General features: G+C 55.9%; 5 protein-coding genes across 5 annotated transcripts; 4 read left to right on the top strand and 1 right to left on the bottom strand.

The window, feature by feature from the left end:
• The first annotated feature begins 434 nt into the window (after positions 1–434).
• Positions 435–2332, top strand: BDP81DRAFT_133579 (uncharacterized protein). The gene is made up of 3 exons (XM_060581770.1): positions 435–941; positions 1041–1276; positions 1351–2332. Exons 1-3 carry the CDS (start codon positions 918–920, stop codon positions 2228–2230), a joined length of 1140 nt encoding a protein of 379 aa, XP_060450058.1. The 5' UTR covers positions 435–917; the 3' UTR covers positions 2231–2332.
• Positions 2333–3031: 699 nt separating this feature from the next.
• BDP81DRAFT_133571 (uncharacterized protein) lies at positions 3032–3878 on the top strand. The gene has a single exon (XM_060581769.1). It carries the CDS (start codon positions 3137–3139, stop codon positions 3659–3661), a length of 525 nt encoding a protein of 174 aa, XP_060450057.1. The 5' UTR covers positions 3032–3136; the 3' UTR covers positions 3662–3878.
• Positions 3879–5873: 1995 nt separating this feature from the next.
• Positions 5874–6781, top strand: BDP81DRAFT_310856 (uncharacterized protein; the record flags this gene model as incomplete). Its single annotated transcript, XM_060583675.1, has 2 exons — positions 5874–6667; positions 6730–6781. 2 exons carry the CDS (start codon positions 5874–5876, stop codon positions 6779–6781), a joined length of 846 nt encoding a protein of 281 aa, XP_060450056.1.
• A 929-nt stretch (positions 6782–7710) lies between these two features.
• BDP81DRAFT_310268 (short-chain dehydrogenase) lies at positions 7711–8672 on the top strand (the record flags this gene model as incomplete). The annotated part of the gene is made up of 2 exons (XM_060583622.1): positions 7711–7807; positions 7861–8672. 2 exons carry the CDS (start codon positions 7711–7713, stop codon positions 8670–8672), a joined length of 909 nt encoding a protein of 302 aa, XP_060450055.1.
• A 1382-nt stretch (positions 8673–10054) lies between these two features.
• BDP81DRAFT_418923 (S-adenosyl-L-methionine-dependent methyltransferase) lies at positions 10055–11360 on the bottom strand. The gene has a single exon (XM_060589729.1). It carries the CDS (start codon positions 11268–11270, stop codon positions 10254–10256), a length of 1017 nt encoding a protein of 338 aa, XP_060450054.1. The 5' UTR covers positions 11271–11360; the 3' UTR covers positions 10055–10253.
• Positions 11361–11738: the final 378 nt, after the last annotated feature.

Here is an 11738-nt window from a genome sequence, read left to right as displayed (position 1 = left end):
CCATTGCTTCTTGCCATTACTGTTACCATTGCCAAAACTGCCATTCTTCCTCTCCATCTTATATATCACATAGACACACCTATAGAATACGTCTGAGAAGAAGCATCATGACTTGAGACACATTGGAACTGGGTATTTTGACGGGCTAGGTCCCTCTGGATGCCATTCTTCATCTTCTTCTTGCATTTTCGTTAAGTAAAGTCTGCCCGCCAGTTTTAAAGCCATCAAATTCTTTCGAGAGAAATCGCTGACCCAAAATCATGTGTAGTATGAGTCTTCTTATTATCACGCACGTAGAAGATCTAATCTCAACATCGAAGAAAGGGTGTAATTGGGTCTACACACTTGCGTCGACAAGGCTCCCACTCGATGGTGCTTACACCCTCGTCGAGGTGGTGAGGTGAGGCGAGGCTGATGTTGCACATGGAGGAGGGCAGCTGAGACTTGATCCTGGGAGCTGTCAGGACGCTAAAACAGCTCCACCTCAGCGAGCTCGTTAGTGGCCAGGTAGCTGGCAGGGAGAGCTCAGACCCCACTAATTCCTCTTTGAGCGCTGTGCACCGCTGCCACAGCTGCCACAGCTGTTTGCTGGTGCGTCATAACAGCTGAGGTGTCCATCTGCCTGGGTGGGCCCTTTTCTTTTTTGTCGCGAAAGCTCCTCCCCTCCCAGGCCACCAGCCTCTCTCAACTCCCCGATCCCGCACCGCACCTCTTCCCGACGACCACTGCCGCCACGAGGATCACACATACGGCGGCGCTGCTCGTCTGGTCTTCCACTGCGCATTCGTCGCGATCCATCATTTTCCATTTGTTTGACGTCCGCTTCTCTCCTGTCTTTTCTGCCCCCCCCGCCCCCCGGTCCCTTAAATTGGGTCATGCCGCTTTGAGCACGGCACGTGTCCGCATCATCTTTCGCCATGGTCTCCTTCTGGCCCTGGAGGGTACGTCTGCCACGACCTTGGACCTCCTCTCTTCATGCGCATAATGCGTGCTTGCTATGATGGACTGAATGAATGACTGACTGACGGACCAACTCACAGCGTGACGACGACTCCCCCGCCTCCTTCGAGAAGACCCTTTCCGCGCTATCCACCAAGATCACAGACACCCAAGCGAGACTCGATGGCGCGCGAGCCACCTCCCGTCGCATCAGGGTGCTCTGGTCCCTCTACCTCGCCTTTGCCTACCTCGTCTACTCCATCGTCATCTTCCTCGTGGTAGGATGGAACGACATGGGCGCCTCGGAATGGACCGGCGTCGCTGGAGGCCCCCTCCTGTATGTTGTCCTTTGCCTGTCCCGTGAAGAAATCGGCCTGCGCAAGCTGAAGATACTAACCGTGTCCTCCTCAGCATCTACCTCACGCGAACTACCATCACGGCCGTGTTCAACTACCGCATCGATTCTCTCGCCGCTCGCCTCATGGACCAGCAGGCCGAGCGCGCAAAGACGATCCAAAAGCTCAAGGACGCCACAAGGTACAACTCCACCCTGGAACTCCTCGAAAAGTACGGAGGCGATGAAGGCAAGAGCAAGAACAAGAAGCAGAATGCTGGAGAGGACGACAAGAAGCCGCTACAGCAGCAGCAGCAGCAGCAAGGCGGCAGGCAACATGAAGGTGCCGTACCAGGCGGCAGGACGAACATGGCGCCTCCGCCCACCGCCAATATCCAACGCCGCGACGGTCCCCCGCCAGGCTTCCAAGCCGGACGTCCCCCGCAGCCGTCCAACAGCCTCGAACCCACCGAAGAATTCGCGCCAAACGCATACGCTCACCCGCCCCCGCCGCCCCCTCAATCGCAGCAGTTTGCGCAAGCCGAGGGAACGCCGGGCTCGTCGCACTGGTACGACCGCATCATGGACCTCCTCCTAGGCGAAGACGAGACGGCGTCCAAGAACAGAATCGCCCTCATCTGCAAGAATTGCAGGCTGGTCAACGGTCAGGCCCCACCGGGCACAAAGGTCCTCTCAGATATCGGCACGTGGAAGTGCATGGGCTGCGGGGCCACGAACGGCGAAATGGAGGAGGGAAAACGCATCATGCAGGAGGTCCTCGGCTCGCGGGGGGATGTTCCCACGGGTGAAGAGTTTAAGGAGTCTGATGAGGAGGTTTCTAGCGTGTCGATCAAGGAGGAAGATTCTGATGAGCAAGCTGCCGGCGCGAAGACGACGGGGCGACAGGGCGGGTCGGCGGCAGCGAAGAAGCGGAAGGGCAAGGGTGGTGGTAGGTGAAAAAATAAAAGCGATTTGCCGTGATGGGGAACCGCTGCTGGCTAGGTTCAGCCGACTATTTCATACCATAATTGCAGCTCACAAAAGTAGAAAATATTGACAACAGACGTGTCTGCTTCGTTGCCCATTACGGAGCTTACGGAGACACACTTACGCGTCAATGTCCACCTGTGTTCCGGGATCCGGGGCGGTTTGTAAACGGGATGCACCGAAGCACCGGCGGGCCCCAACGTGGATCGGAGGACCGAATGTGGCTAGTGCTGAGGCTGAACGCTAAAGGTCCCCACACAACGCAACGCACCTCGGCGTCCGTGCTGTAAACCTTGGGGGGAGCGCCGCCTGCAACAGCAGCTGCTGCAGGCTGAGCACCTCAGTAAGGACACTTGTGATATCAAACCCGACGCATCCAATGTACGAAGGGGTCCCTTGGATGAAATTCCTCCCCGACCACACCACAACCCTCGTCGAAGAAAACAAGACCAACGCTGGTCCAGCCATCCGGAAACGATCCTTTCCCTCTATCTATCCCTTTTCTCCACGTAGTGCTTGCGCCACCAATAATGCAGCGCCCTTCGATACTCGACATCGACCATTGCGCATAGCTCTCAGACTCTCGAACCCATTTTACTATTTCCCTTCCCTGCACCTTTGGATTGTAAACGACACAGAGCACATGGTCACAGGGTAATCCCATCATCCCTAGATCGGCAACATGTTCCAGGTTCGTCTCTGGTTTTCTCCAAACCCTCTTACTCTCTTCCACAGACCCGTTTCCCGAAGAAGGAAAAGAAAAGAAAAAAAACCTGATCTAGAACTACACGTGGTGGTTTCGATTCCCTCCCATTCTCCGATTCCGCCTCTCTGTTTCCTCCACACTACGCATGACCCTGTTCCCCGCTGACAAGAATGGGAATCCAACAGAGGCTCAAGGGCGCCATCGATCGGACAATTGCGGAGGAACAGGCTCGACAGGAGCAAGCACGACAGCGCATCGAACCAGGAGGCACAGGCACGCCGCGCAGGTCCGACTCCACCTCGCGGAGCAACCAGTCGCCCGCCCGACGACCCCGTCCCAAGAAAGCGGCAGCCGACGCCGGCGCTAAAGACGACGGCGGGAGCCCTTCGAACCCCGACCCTGCTGTCTTTGAGGCGGCGTTTGCGCTTGACGATAGCGAGGAGCCGAGCCGTGCTGGCACACCGAAGCCTGCGGCGGATAAAGACGGCAATATGGACAAGAGCGAGGAGAATGTAAAGGATAAGGCGGAGGAGGGGCAGAATGGGGACAAGGAGCAGGAGAAGGGTGCGGAGGGCGCTGCTGCTGCTGCTGCGCCGCCGGCTGCCGCAGAGCTGTCTCCCGAGGTTAAGATGAAGCTTCGCAAGTTGGAGAAGCTTGAAAAGACGTATCCTGGTGTGTACACCACTCGCACGTAAAACGCCGTGTTGGAGGTCGGGACGCTAACATGATACTTCAGACCTCCTCCGATCGTATAGAATCGCCCACGGCCGCGCCACCTCCATCGAGCCCTTTGAGCGTGTGCTTAAGGAACACACAAGCGTCGGGTCGATCCGGGAACCCGAAGCCCTCGTCGAGTATCTCAACTCCCTCAAGCAGAAGGAGCAGATGATTATGGACGAGTACAAGCGGGTGTCGATCGAGAAGGACGACTTCAAGAAGAAGTGCGAAGCGGCCGAGAAGGACGTGGAGAAGTTCAAAAAGGAAGTTGAGGAGCTCAAGGCGGCGCAGGCTGCGGCACCTGCACCTGTCCCACCGACGGAAGAGTCCAAGGACAAGGTGGACGCTGCGACGGACACAAAGGACGACGGCTCCGTCAAGTCGCCTGACGCGTCGGCTGTCAAGTCTCCCTTGCAGCAGGCTCTCGGCATCTTCTCGCCCAAGCAAAAGGCGCAGGAGCCTGGCGCGGAGAAGACGGACGAGGCTGCGGGCGACTTCTTCTCCTACGACGAGGAGGCGCCCAAGTACGAATCCGACATGGCGGCCAAGGACGAGGAAATTGAGAAGCTCAAGACGCAGGTCGAGACCGTCAAGGCGGAGCTCAAGACTGAGGTCGACTCGCTCAAGGCCGAACTCGCCGCCGCCAAGGAATCCAGCGCCGACCTCGCCGAGAACCTCGACAAGGTGACCAAGGAGGCTGGTGAGCTGCGCGACGTGGCTGCTGTCAAAACTTCTCTGGAGACGCAGCTCGAGGCGAGGAACAACGAAATCAAGTCTCTCACCGAGCGTCTGGAAGCCTCGCAGAAACAGCTCAAGGAAGTCGAGGCCAAGCTCAAGGGTGAAGTCGAGTCTGCCAAGAAGAACGCAAAGGAGGCGCAGTCGAAGCTTACACAGTCCAGCGCACGCGCAGATAAGGAGGAAGCTCGCGTCAAGGAGGTGGAGACGGCAAAGATGGACGTTGAGAAGAATATCAAGACACTCCACGGCCAGATTGAGACCTTGAAGAAGGAGAAGGCCGACGACGAGAAGAAGATTGATGACCTTGGTGAGCGGCTTGAGAAGCAGGCGAGCGAATCCACGCCCGCTACTCCCACAACATCTGGGCCGACCGAGACGCCCGCGGCTGGAGGTGCTGCTGGTACTTCAAAGAACGCCAAGAAGAACAAGAACAAGAAGAAGAAGGGCAAGGGCGGTGCTGCTGCTGCTACCGCAGCCGTTGCAACCCCGGCCACACCCGCCACGACCGCAGGAACCGCGACACCGCCCGCGGCTGAAGAGGCCAAGGATGTTGACACGGACGCTCTGGAAGCGGAGATTACCCGTCTCAAGGAGGAAGTCACCACCAAGGACTCCCAGATCGAGAGGCTGACGAAGCAGCGCAAGACCGAGGAGGATCTCCGCGAGGAAATCGAGACGCTGCGCGACGAGGTCACCGAGATTGGCCAGGAGCACGTTGTGGCCAAGGAGAAGATCAAGAACCTCGAGGCCGAGAAGAAGGCCCTGCAGACGCGGATCGAGGAACTTGAAAAGGAACTCGGGTCCTCGGCAAACGACGCCAAGGCGACTGAAAAGCTCCAGAGCGAGTTTGACAACCTCCAGCGCGAGTACGAGGATCTCAAGAGCAAGTCGTCGACGTTGCAGTCTGACCTCGGCGCCGCGCAGCAGCTGGCGCAGAGCAGATACAAGGATCTCACCGACCTGCGTGAGGTGCTGCAAAAGGCGCAGCCTGAGATGAAGAGTTTGCGTCAGGACTCTGCTGCTCTCAAGACGACCAAGGAGGAGCTCTCTGCGAAGAACGCGGAGCTGCGTAACCTCGAGAAGAAGGAGAAGGATCTCAAGGCGGAAGCGACGAGGGCTCAACGTCTAGCGTCAGACCGCGAGACGGAGATCAAGGCGCTCCGTGGCAAGGTCGAGGCCGAGACGAACAACAAGCTTCGTCTTGAGGATGCCCAACGGGTATCTGCACGCGACTTGCGTCGCTCCGAGGCCGAGAAGGTTGAGCTTGCCGCCAAGGAGGAGAAGACGGCCCGGGAGCTTCAGCGGGTGCAGGAAGACGCCAACAAACTCCGTCCCAAGGTCAAGGAGCTCGAAGAGCAGATTGAGAAGCTCGAAAAGGAGAAGAAGTCCCTCCGGGAGGAAGCGGACCTCAAGACGCAGCAGTACTCCAACGCGCAGGGTCTGCTGGGCAGCATGCGCGACCAGACGGGCGAGCTGACGATCCAGCTCAAGGAGGCGCGGTCGCAGTCCGAGTCCCTCGAGGAGGAGCTGGCCGAGATCCAGAAGCACCTTTCCGAGAGGTCGCGCGAGGCGGAGCGGATGCGTGGGCTCCTTGCCGACGTGGACGAGCGCGCCGATAGTAAAGTGCGGGAGATGCGTGCGCGGATGGAGGCTGCGATTGAGGAGCGGGACCGGATGGAGGACGAGTCGAGCACGCTTGCGCGCCGCAAGACGAGGGAGACGGAGGAGCTGAAGCAGAAGATTCGCGACCTGGAGCGGGATATCAAGACGCTTTCGACGGAGAAGGAGGAGTTGGAGGGCCGGGAGAGGGAGTGGAGGAAACGGCGGGAGGAGCTTGAGTCCGTGGAGGAAAAGGCCGAGGCGGAGGTCCAGGAGATGCGGTCTGCTGTTTCGGACCTGCGGACGACGCTGGATGCGTCGGAGCAGCAGGTTCGGGACGCGGAGAGGCAAAAGTCTGATTTGAGACGGTTGCTTGAGGAGTCGAAGCAGAGGTTCGATAAGGTGAATAAGGAGCTCAAGACGGTGCAGATCAAGCTTGGGGCGAGCGTTACGAGTGGACGGAGTTCGATGGACTCGAATCGGTCTGGGTTGAATGGTGGGCCTGCGGCTGGAGGGGCAGGGGGAGGTGGGGGGTCTGCGGATACGTTGTATCTCAAGACGATTATGTTGCAGTTTTTGGAGCAGAAGGATAATAAGTTGCGGGAGCAGCTTGTGCCTGTCTTGGGGAGGATTCTCAAGTTTGACAAGTAAGTTTTGACTTGTTTGATGTGGAGATGATCGATGGGTTTGCTAACGTGGGTTCTCACAGGAGCGATGAGCAGAAGTGGAAGAGTGCGATTCAACACATCACTGTTAGGTGAGACGGATGAGGGATGGATTGTAATAGTTTTTTGTATGAATAAATACCCCAGCATGGCTTGTTCCTATGCACATGGACGATTAAGGTATTTGTGTGTTATTGGCCAGGTGGCTCTTTGTTGGTGATGCTTTGATCGAGTTGCGGCAGCTCAATGCAAGGTGAGGCAAGGTGAGGCATGGTGAGGCAAGGTGAGGCAAGGTGAGGAAGGTGAGGAAGGTGAGGGAAAGGTAAGCAAAGGTGTGCCCCTTGAAGTGAGCTAAGTCAGCCCGGTCTAGAATGCCAAACTGGCGGGGCAAAAGTCGGCTTACCTCATGCAATGTGCCCCACCATAGCTCCAGTTCCCCCGCGCCCCGAGCTCTCGCCGCCCGGATCTTTCCCTCCGCGGGCCCAGGGACTGACTGCATGTGGGTGTCGTCATGGAGGCTTCACTGACCTCATGCCGCCTGTGTTACCGTCCTCATGGCGGACACTGATTGTACTACGTACCGCACATGAGGCGCGTCTTTGCGTGTGTGTTCTTTTGACCGTAGAATCTCGATGACGGGACAGCTTCCCTTAGGAGCACCGCTTGGGGCTTGCTGCAGTTGCTCCCGCTCGTGCATTGCATTGCGTTGAAGGACTGATGCTCTACTGTTGGGCGCTTCAATTGGCGCCTTCTGTGAGTAGTCTCGATATGTTAGATAGCTATGAGATCATGCCGTGTGTTTTACCGTCCAGTCGTCACTTCAGTGCGAGGTTTATATAGCTCCTGCCTTTTGCCCCTCGACTTCACCTCTTCTTGTACCCTCCAACACCATCCACACCAACACGACCAGATTGAGGATTCCCACCTCCATAAAGAAACGAGCCCGCACAACAATCTCTTTTCTCGTCATCACACACCCACGACTCACCCCATATCCTACAAACACCCCAATCAACACGTCAAGAATGTCCACCGGCCAAAAGACCTCCGGCCCCGAGGGCAACAAGCTCTTCACCCGCAACCACCTCTTCGACCTCACCGGCAAAGTCGCCCTCGTCACCGGTACGATACGTCTTTGCACTTATCCTCCGAGACCGTGATCTAACCCCCTCCAGGCGGCGGCACAGGCATAGGCCTAATGGCAACCCAAACCCTCGCCTCCAACGGCGCAAAAGTCTACATCACCTCCCGCAACCAATCCAAACTCGACAATACCGTCCAGACCTACGGCCAAAACGTCGCCGGCTCCATCATCCCCATCGTCGCAGACGTGACCAAAAAATCCGACATTGACAAGCTCTACAAAGAAATCGAAGCCAAGGAATCCCGCCTCGACATCCTCGTCAACAACGCCGGGGTGTCGAGCACAGCATTCGAAGTCGAGAGCGAGTCCGCGCAGGACATGAAAGCCAGCCTCTTCGACGCTGATTCCGCCGACTTTGAAGACTGGACGGAAACCTACCGCACAAACGTCGCGGCCGTCTTCTACGTCGCGACAAGCTTCCTGCCCTTGCTACAAAAGTCCACCGACGCCCAGCACGGCTGGTCCGGTACGTTGATCAACATCAGCAGCATCAGCGGCATGATTAAAAAGTCGCAGCACCACTTCTCGTATAACGCGTCCAAGGCGGCGACGATCCACGTGAACCGCATGCTCGCCGAGGAGATTGCGTCCAACGGGTTGAAGATTCGGGTGAATAGCATCGCGCCTGGGGTATTCCCTAGCGAGATGACGACCAAGGAGCCGGCGGATGGGGAGCAGAAGAGCGAGATTCCGAAAGAAAAGTATGCGGACAAGGTTAGTGCGGGACGGCCTGGAAGGGATGAGGATATGGCGTCGACGGTGCTGTTTTTTGCGTGTAATCAGTATTTGAATGGGCAGACTGTTGCTGTTGATGGGGGGTATACTCTTGCTGCTGGGATGTGAGGTTGGGTAGGTGGGTGGTACGGATTCGCTGCGGTGTTGGGGTTGTTTGAAATGTGCTAGTGTAGAGGGATGCAGATGCATCGTCAATCGAGTTTTGCAATCCAGTTTGTGTCGAATCGTCTTAGGGAGGTAAAGTTGAAGTGGTTGTCAACAAGTAGCGTCCGTTGTAGTCGATGGCCGAGCGGTACAATTGTAGCTTCGAGGAGCGAGGTTGTATGTTGGCTCACGGTCCTACATAATGCCATGGATAGCTTGTTTTTTTTTGTGCATTTTCACATTGCGGTGATTTCGGTGGGCTGTCGATGTTTGCCGAATACGTGTTTTGTGTTCACACATGTACCGGTACTTGGTTGCTGAGATCATGTTCTTGTAGGTAGTTGGACGGGTCGCGAGTTCGAGTTGGGTTGTCTTGCCTCCTTTTCCGATATTTGTTTTTGTGCTGTGTACGGAACACCTGGGCCAACTGGCACAGAGCTGGAATCTTATGATTTGGGAGATAGTCGCAGATGTAGTATCGACTTCGAACTCCAACAGTCATAGTTCAGCGAGGGTTGAAGTTGTAAAGATGTCTATTCGTATTGATCTATGTAACGTGCGACGTGGGAAACTTCCAGGCCCAGCAGGGGAAAAATCGTCGAACGAAGCAAAACCCTTCTGTTGCAACAGCCTCAACTTCCATGACTCTTCATCCATCCAATTCTAGCATAGCTCGTATCAGTCATAAACTCATCCGCAAGCACCTCGTGGAGGAAGTGCTCTAAGCCTTGATATCGAACGGCTCGGCGACGACACCGACGACGGTGGCGCAGTTGTTGTCAAAGTTGGGGACGACCTTGAAGGTCCGGCTGGCCTTGTCCCAGCTGGTCTTGTGCGACTGATTCTCCGTTGTGCTGCTTCCACTGCCGCCCAGGCCGATGGGGATGCCAAAGACGCTGATGCTGCCTCCGGCGCTCGTCGTCTGCTTGATCTTGGTGTCGAGGGTCTCGGCGGTCGAGGCACCGACTTTGATCTCGTAGCCTAGGCCGGCGATCACGATGATCTGGCTCACTCTGGCGAGACTCTTCACTTCCTTGGGGGCATCGGAGCGGAGCTTGTACTTGCTCACGTCAACGTTCCTTTTTGGGAAAGTAATGTCAGCTAGATTCTAGAATCAAGCGCGACATTACATACCATGCGCCGGTAGTGATAGTGCTGGCTTGCAGGTCGTTGTAGGTGATGGCAACCTGGACTTGGGAAGATTCGGAGCCAAGCTGGAGGGTGCTGGACTCTGAAGAGTGGCTTGCGCCGGCGTTGAAAGAGAACCAACCGTTACTGACACCAACGTTAGCACCGTCCTTTGTCTGTCCAGAGCTGTAGTCGGTCGTGGTCTTCAACAAGTCCAGCGGGGAGCTACATCTATTGATGGACGATGAACTTGAAGTGCTTCTCAATTTCTCAATAGGGAAATTAGCTTCGAAATCATCATCCGAGTCACATGCCCGGCTCTACTTCGCCATACTTGAAAATACTCTGTTCTCATTACTTCCTTCAATCAAGCCACACCCAGTCTTCCTCGGCATTACCGTCGTTCTTTTTGACGCTTCAATTAAAATTTTCCTCCTCGCCCGCCTTCAAAGGCTTCCGTCCGTAGATGACATAACCATTCCAGTAGGCATGAATGCTTGTGTCAAACAAGTCCTTTCTCACCTCAGCGCAGAACACAAGCGTCTCTTCCTTGGTCCATTCCATGAAACGGGTAAGCAGCCCCAGAGTCATCCCCTCCAAGCCGCCCACCAACATAGATCGGTTCCAGTCACCAATCTCTTTAAGCTTTTTGTCCTTGGGCCAGTTGGAGGACGGGAACTTGACCGGGGTCACCACGACCTCCTCGAAACCTGCGGCTTCCATCTTGCCCGGCAACTCGAGCGTCTTGTCTACTGGGCGATTGATCTTGTTGCAGGCGTCGACCAAAAGACCCGACCACTTCGCAAGCGCCGAGTCCTTTCTGAGCGTACCGTCGTCAGAGACGGGAGGCCAGCAACTGTCCTGAATCTCAAAGTAGCCGCCGGGCTCGAGGTGGTCGTACGCCTGCTTTATGACATTGTCCCAGTCCGAGAAGCTCGCATTCATGTTCCGACCGAGGATGAAATCAAAGGGCTTGGACCAGGTCCACTCCTTTTCCAAATCGTCGACCTCGAAGCTGCAGTTGGGAGGGACGAATCCCGGCTGAATGGGACTGAGGTCGACGCCGAGAACAGTCGCTTCAGGGAACGTCTCGGCGTAATCAAGAGCCCAGACTCCCGTCCCGGTGCCGAGGTCAAGTACTCTCTTGGCTGTAGAGCCGTCGTTCTTGGGGCACAGACAAAAGGCGTTGTCCAGGATCAGCATCCAGATGTGGTTGACCATGTCTAGGCGATCTTGCTCTCGCGCGTCATTCGGGAAGGCGTATTTGCCGTCGCTCATGCGGTGGTAGGTGCGACCGTTCTCGCGGCGGTAATCCAGTATGCTTGATCTCAGCGACGCGCTAGATTCGTCTGCTGAGAGTCCCCCGACCGAGGAGGCGCCGTCAATTCCGGAGTCGTCTGCCTCAATGGGCAGGTGTTCTGCTTGTTGTTGCATCTTGAGATAACTCTAGGCGTTTCAATGAGTAGATGGAATCAGAGGCTAATAGTCAAAGGTACTAGATTGTAATTGATTCAATTGACGGGAACGAAGGCGATGTTGCTTTGGAAGAGAACGTCTCTTTTTACCCCTCTTTCTCGAGAAATCCCCTGTCTTTAAACAAATTCTCCGCTTTTTCAATCACATATCTGTTGGTTCAGGAGACAACAAGTATGATCTATTGCCAGTTGGTTGGAAGTTCCAACTTTCGCGTTGGGATCCCAACCCCCACCTATCAGCCAGGCACTGCAACCTCGGCTCGGGAAATAGGCTGAACAATGTTACAGGTTTTCCAAGATCCTAGAACTTGAGAAACGTCCGATATCACACCAGGGTGAAGAAGAATTTTGGTGTTAGAAGCAAGCGCTGTTTTCAGGGCCGAAAGAGAATGCGTCTTCAACTTTGCAGATCGTGACGGGCCGCGAT

This window comes from Colletotrichum phormii (assembly GCF_030913505.1).
Source record: "Colletotrichum phormii strain CBS 102054 chromosome Unknown BDP81scaffold_3, whole genome shotgun sequence".
In the NCBI taxonomy this organism is placed as follows: Eukaryota; Fungi; Ascomycota; class Sordariomycetes; order Glomerellales; family Glomerellaceae; genus Colletotrichum; species Colletotrichum phormii.
The sequence above is the reverse complement of the archived record's forward strand: the minus strand, read 5'-3'. Positions and strand labels throughout refer to the sequence as shown.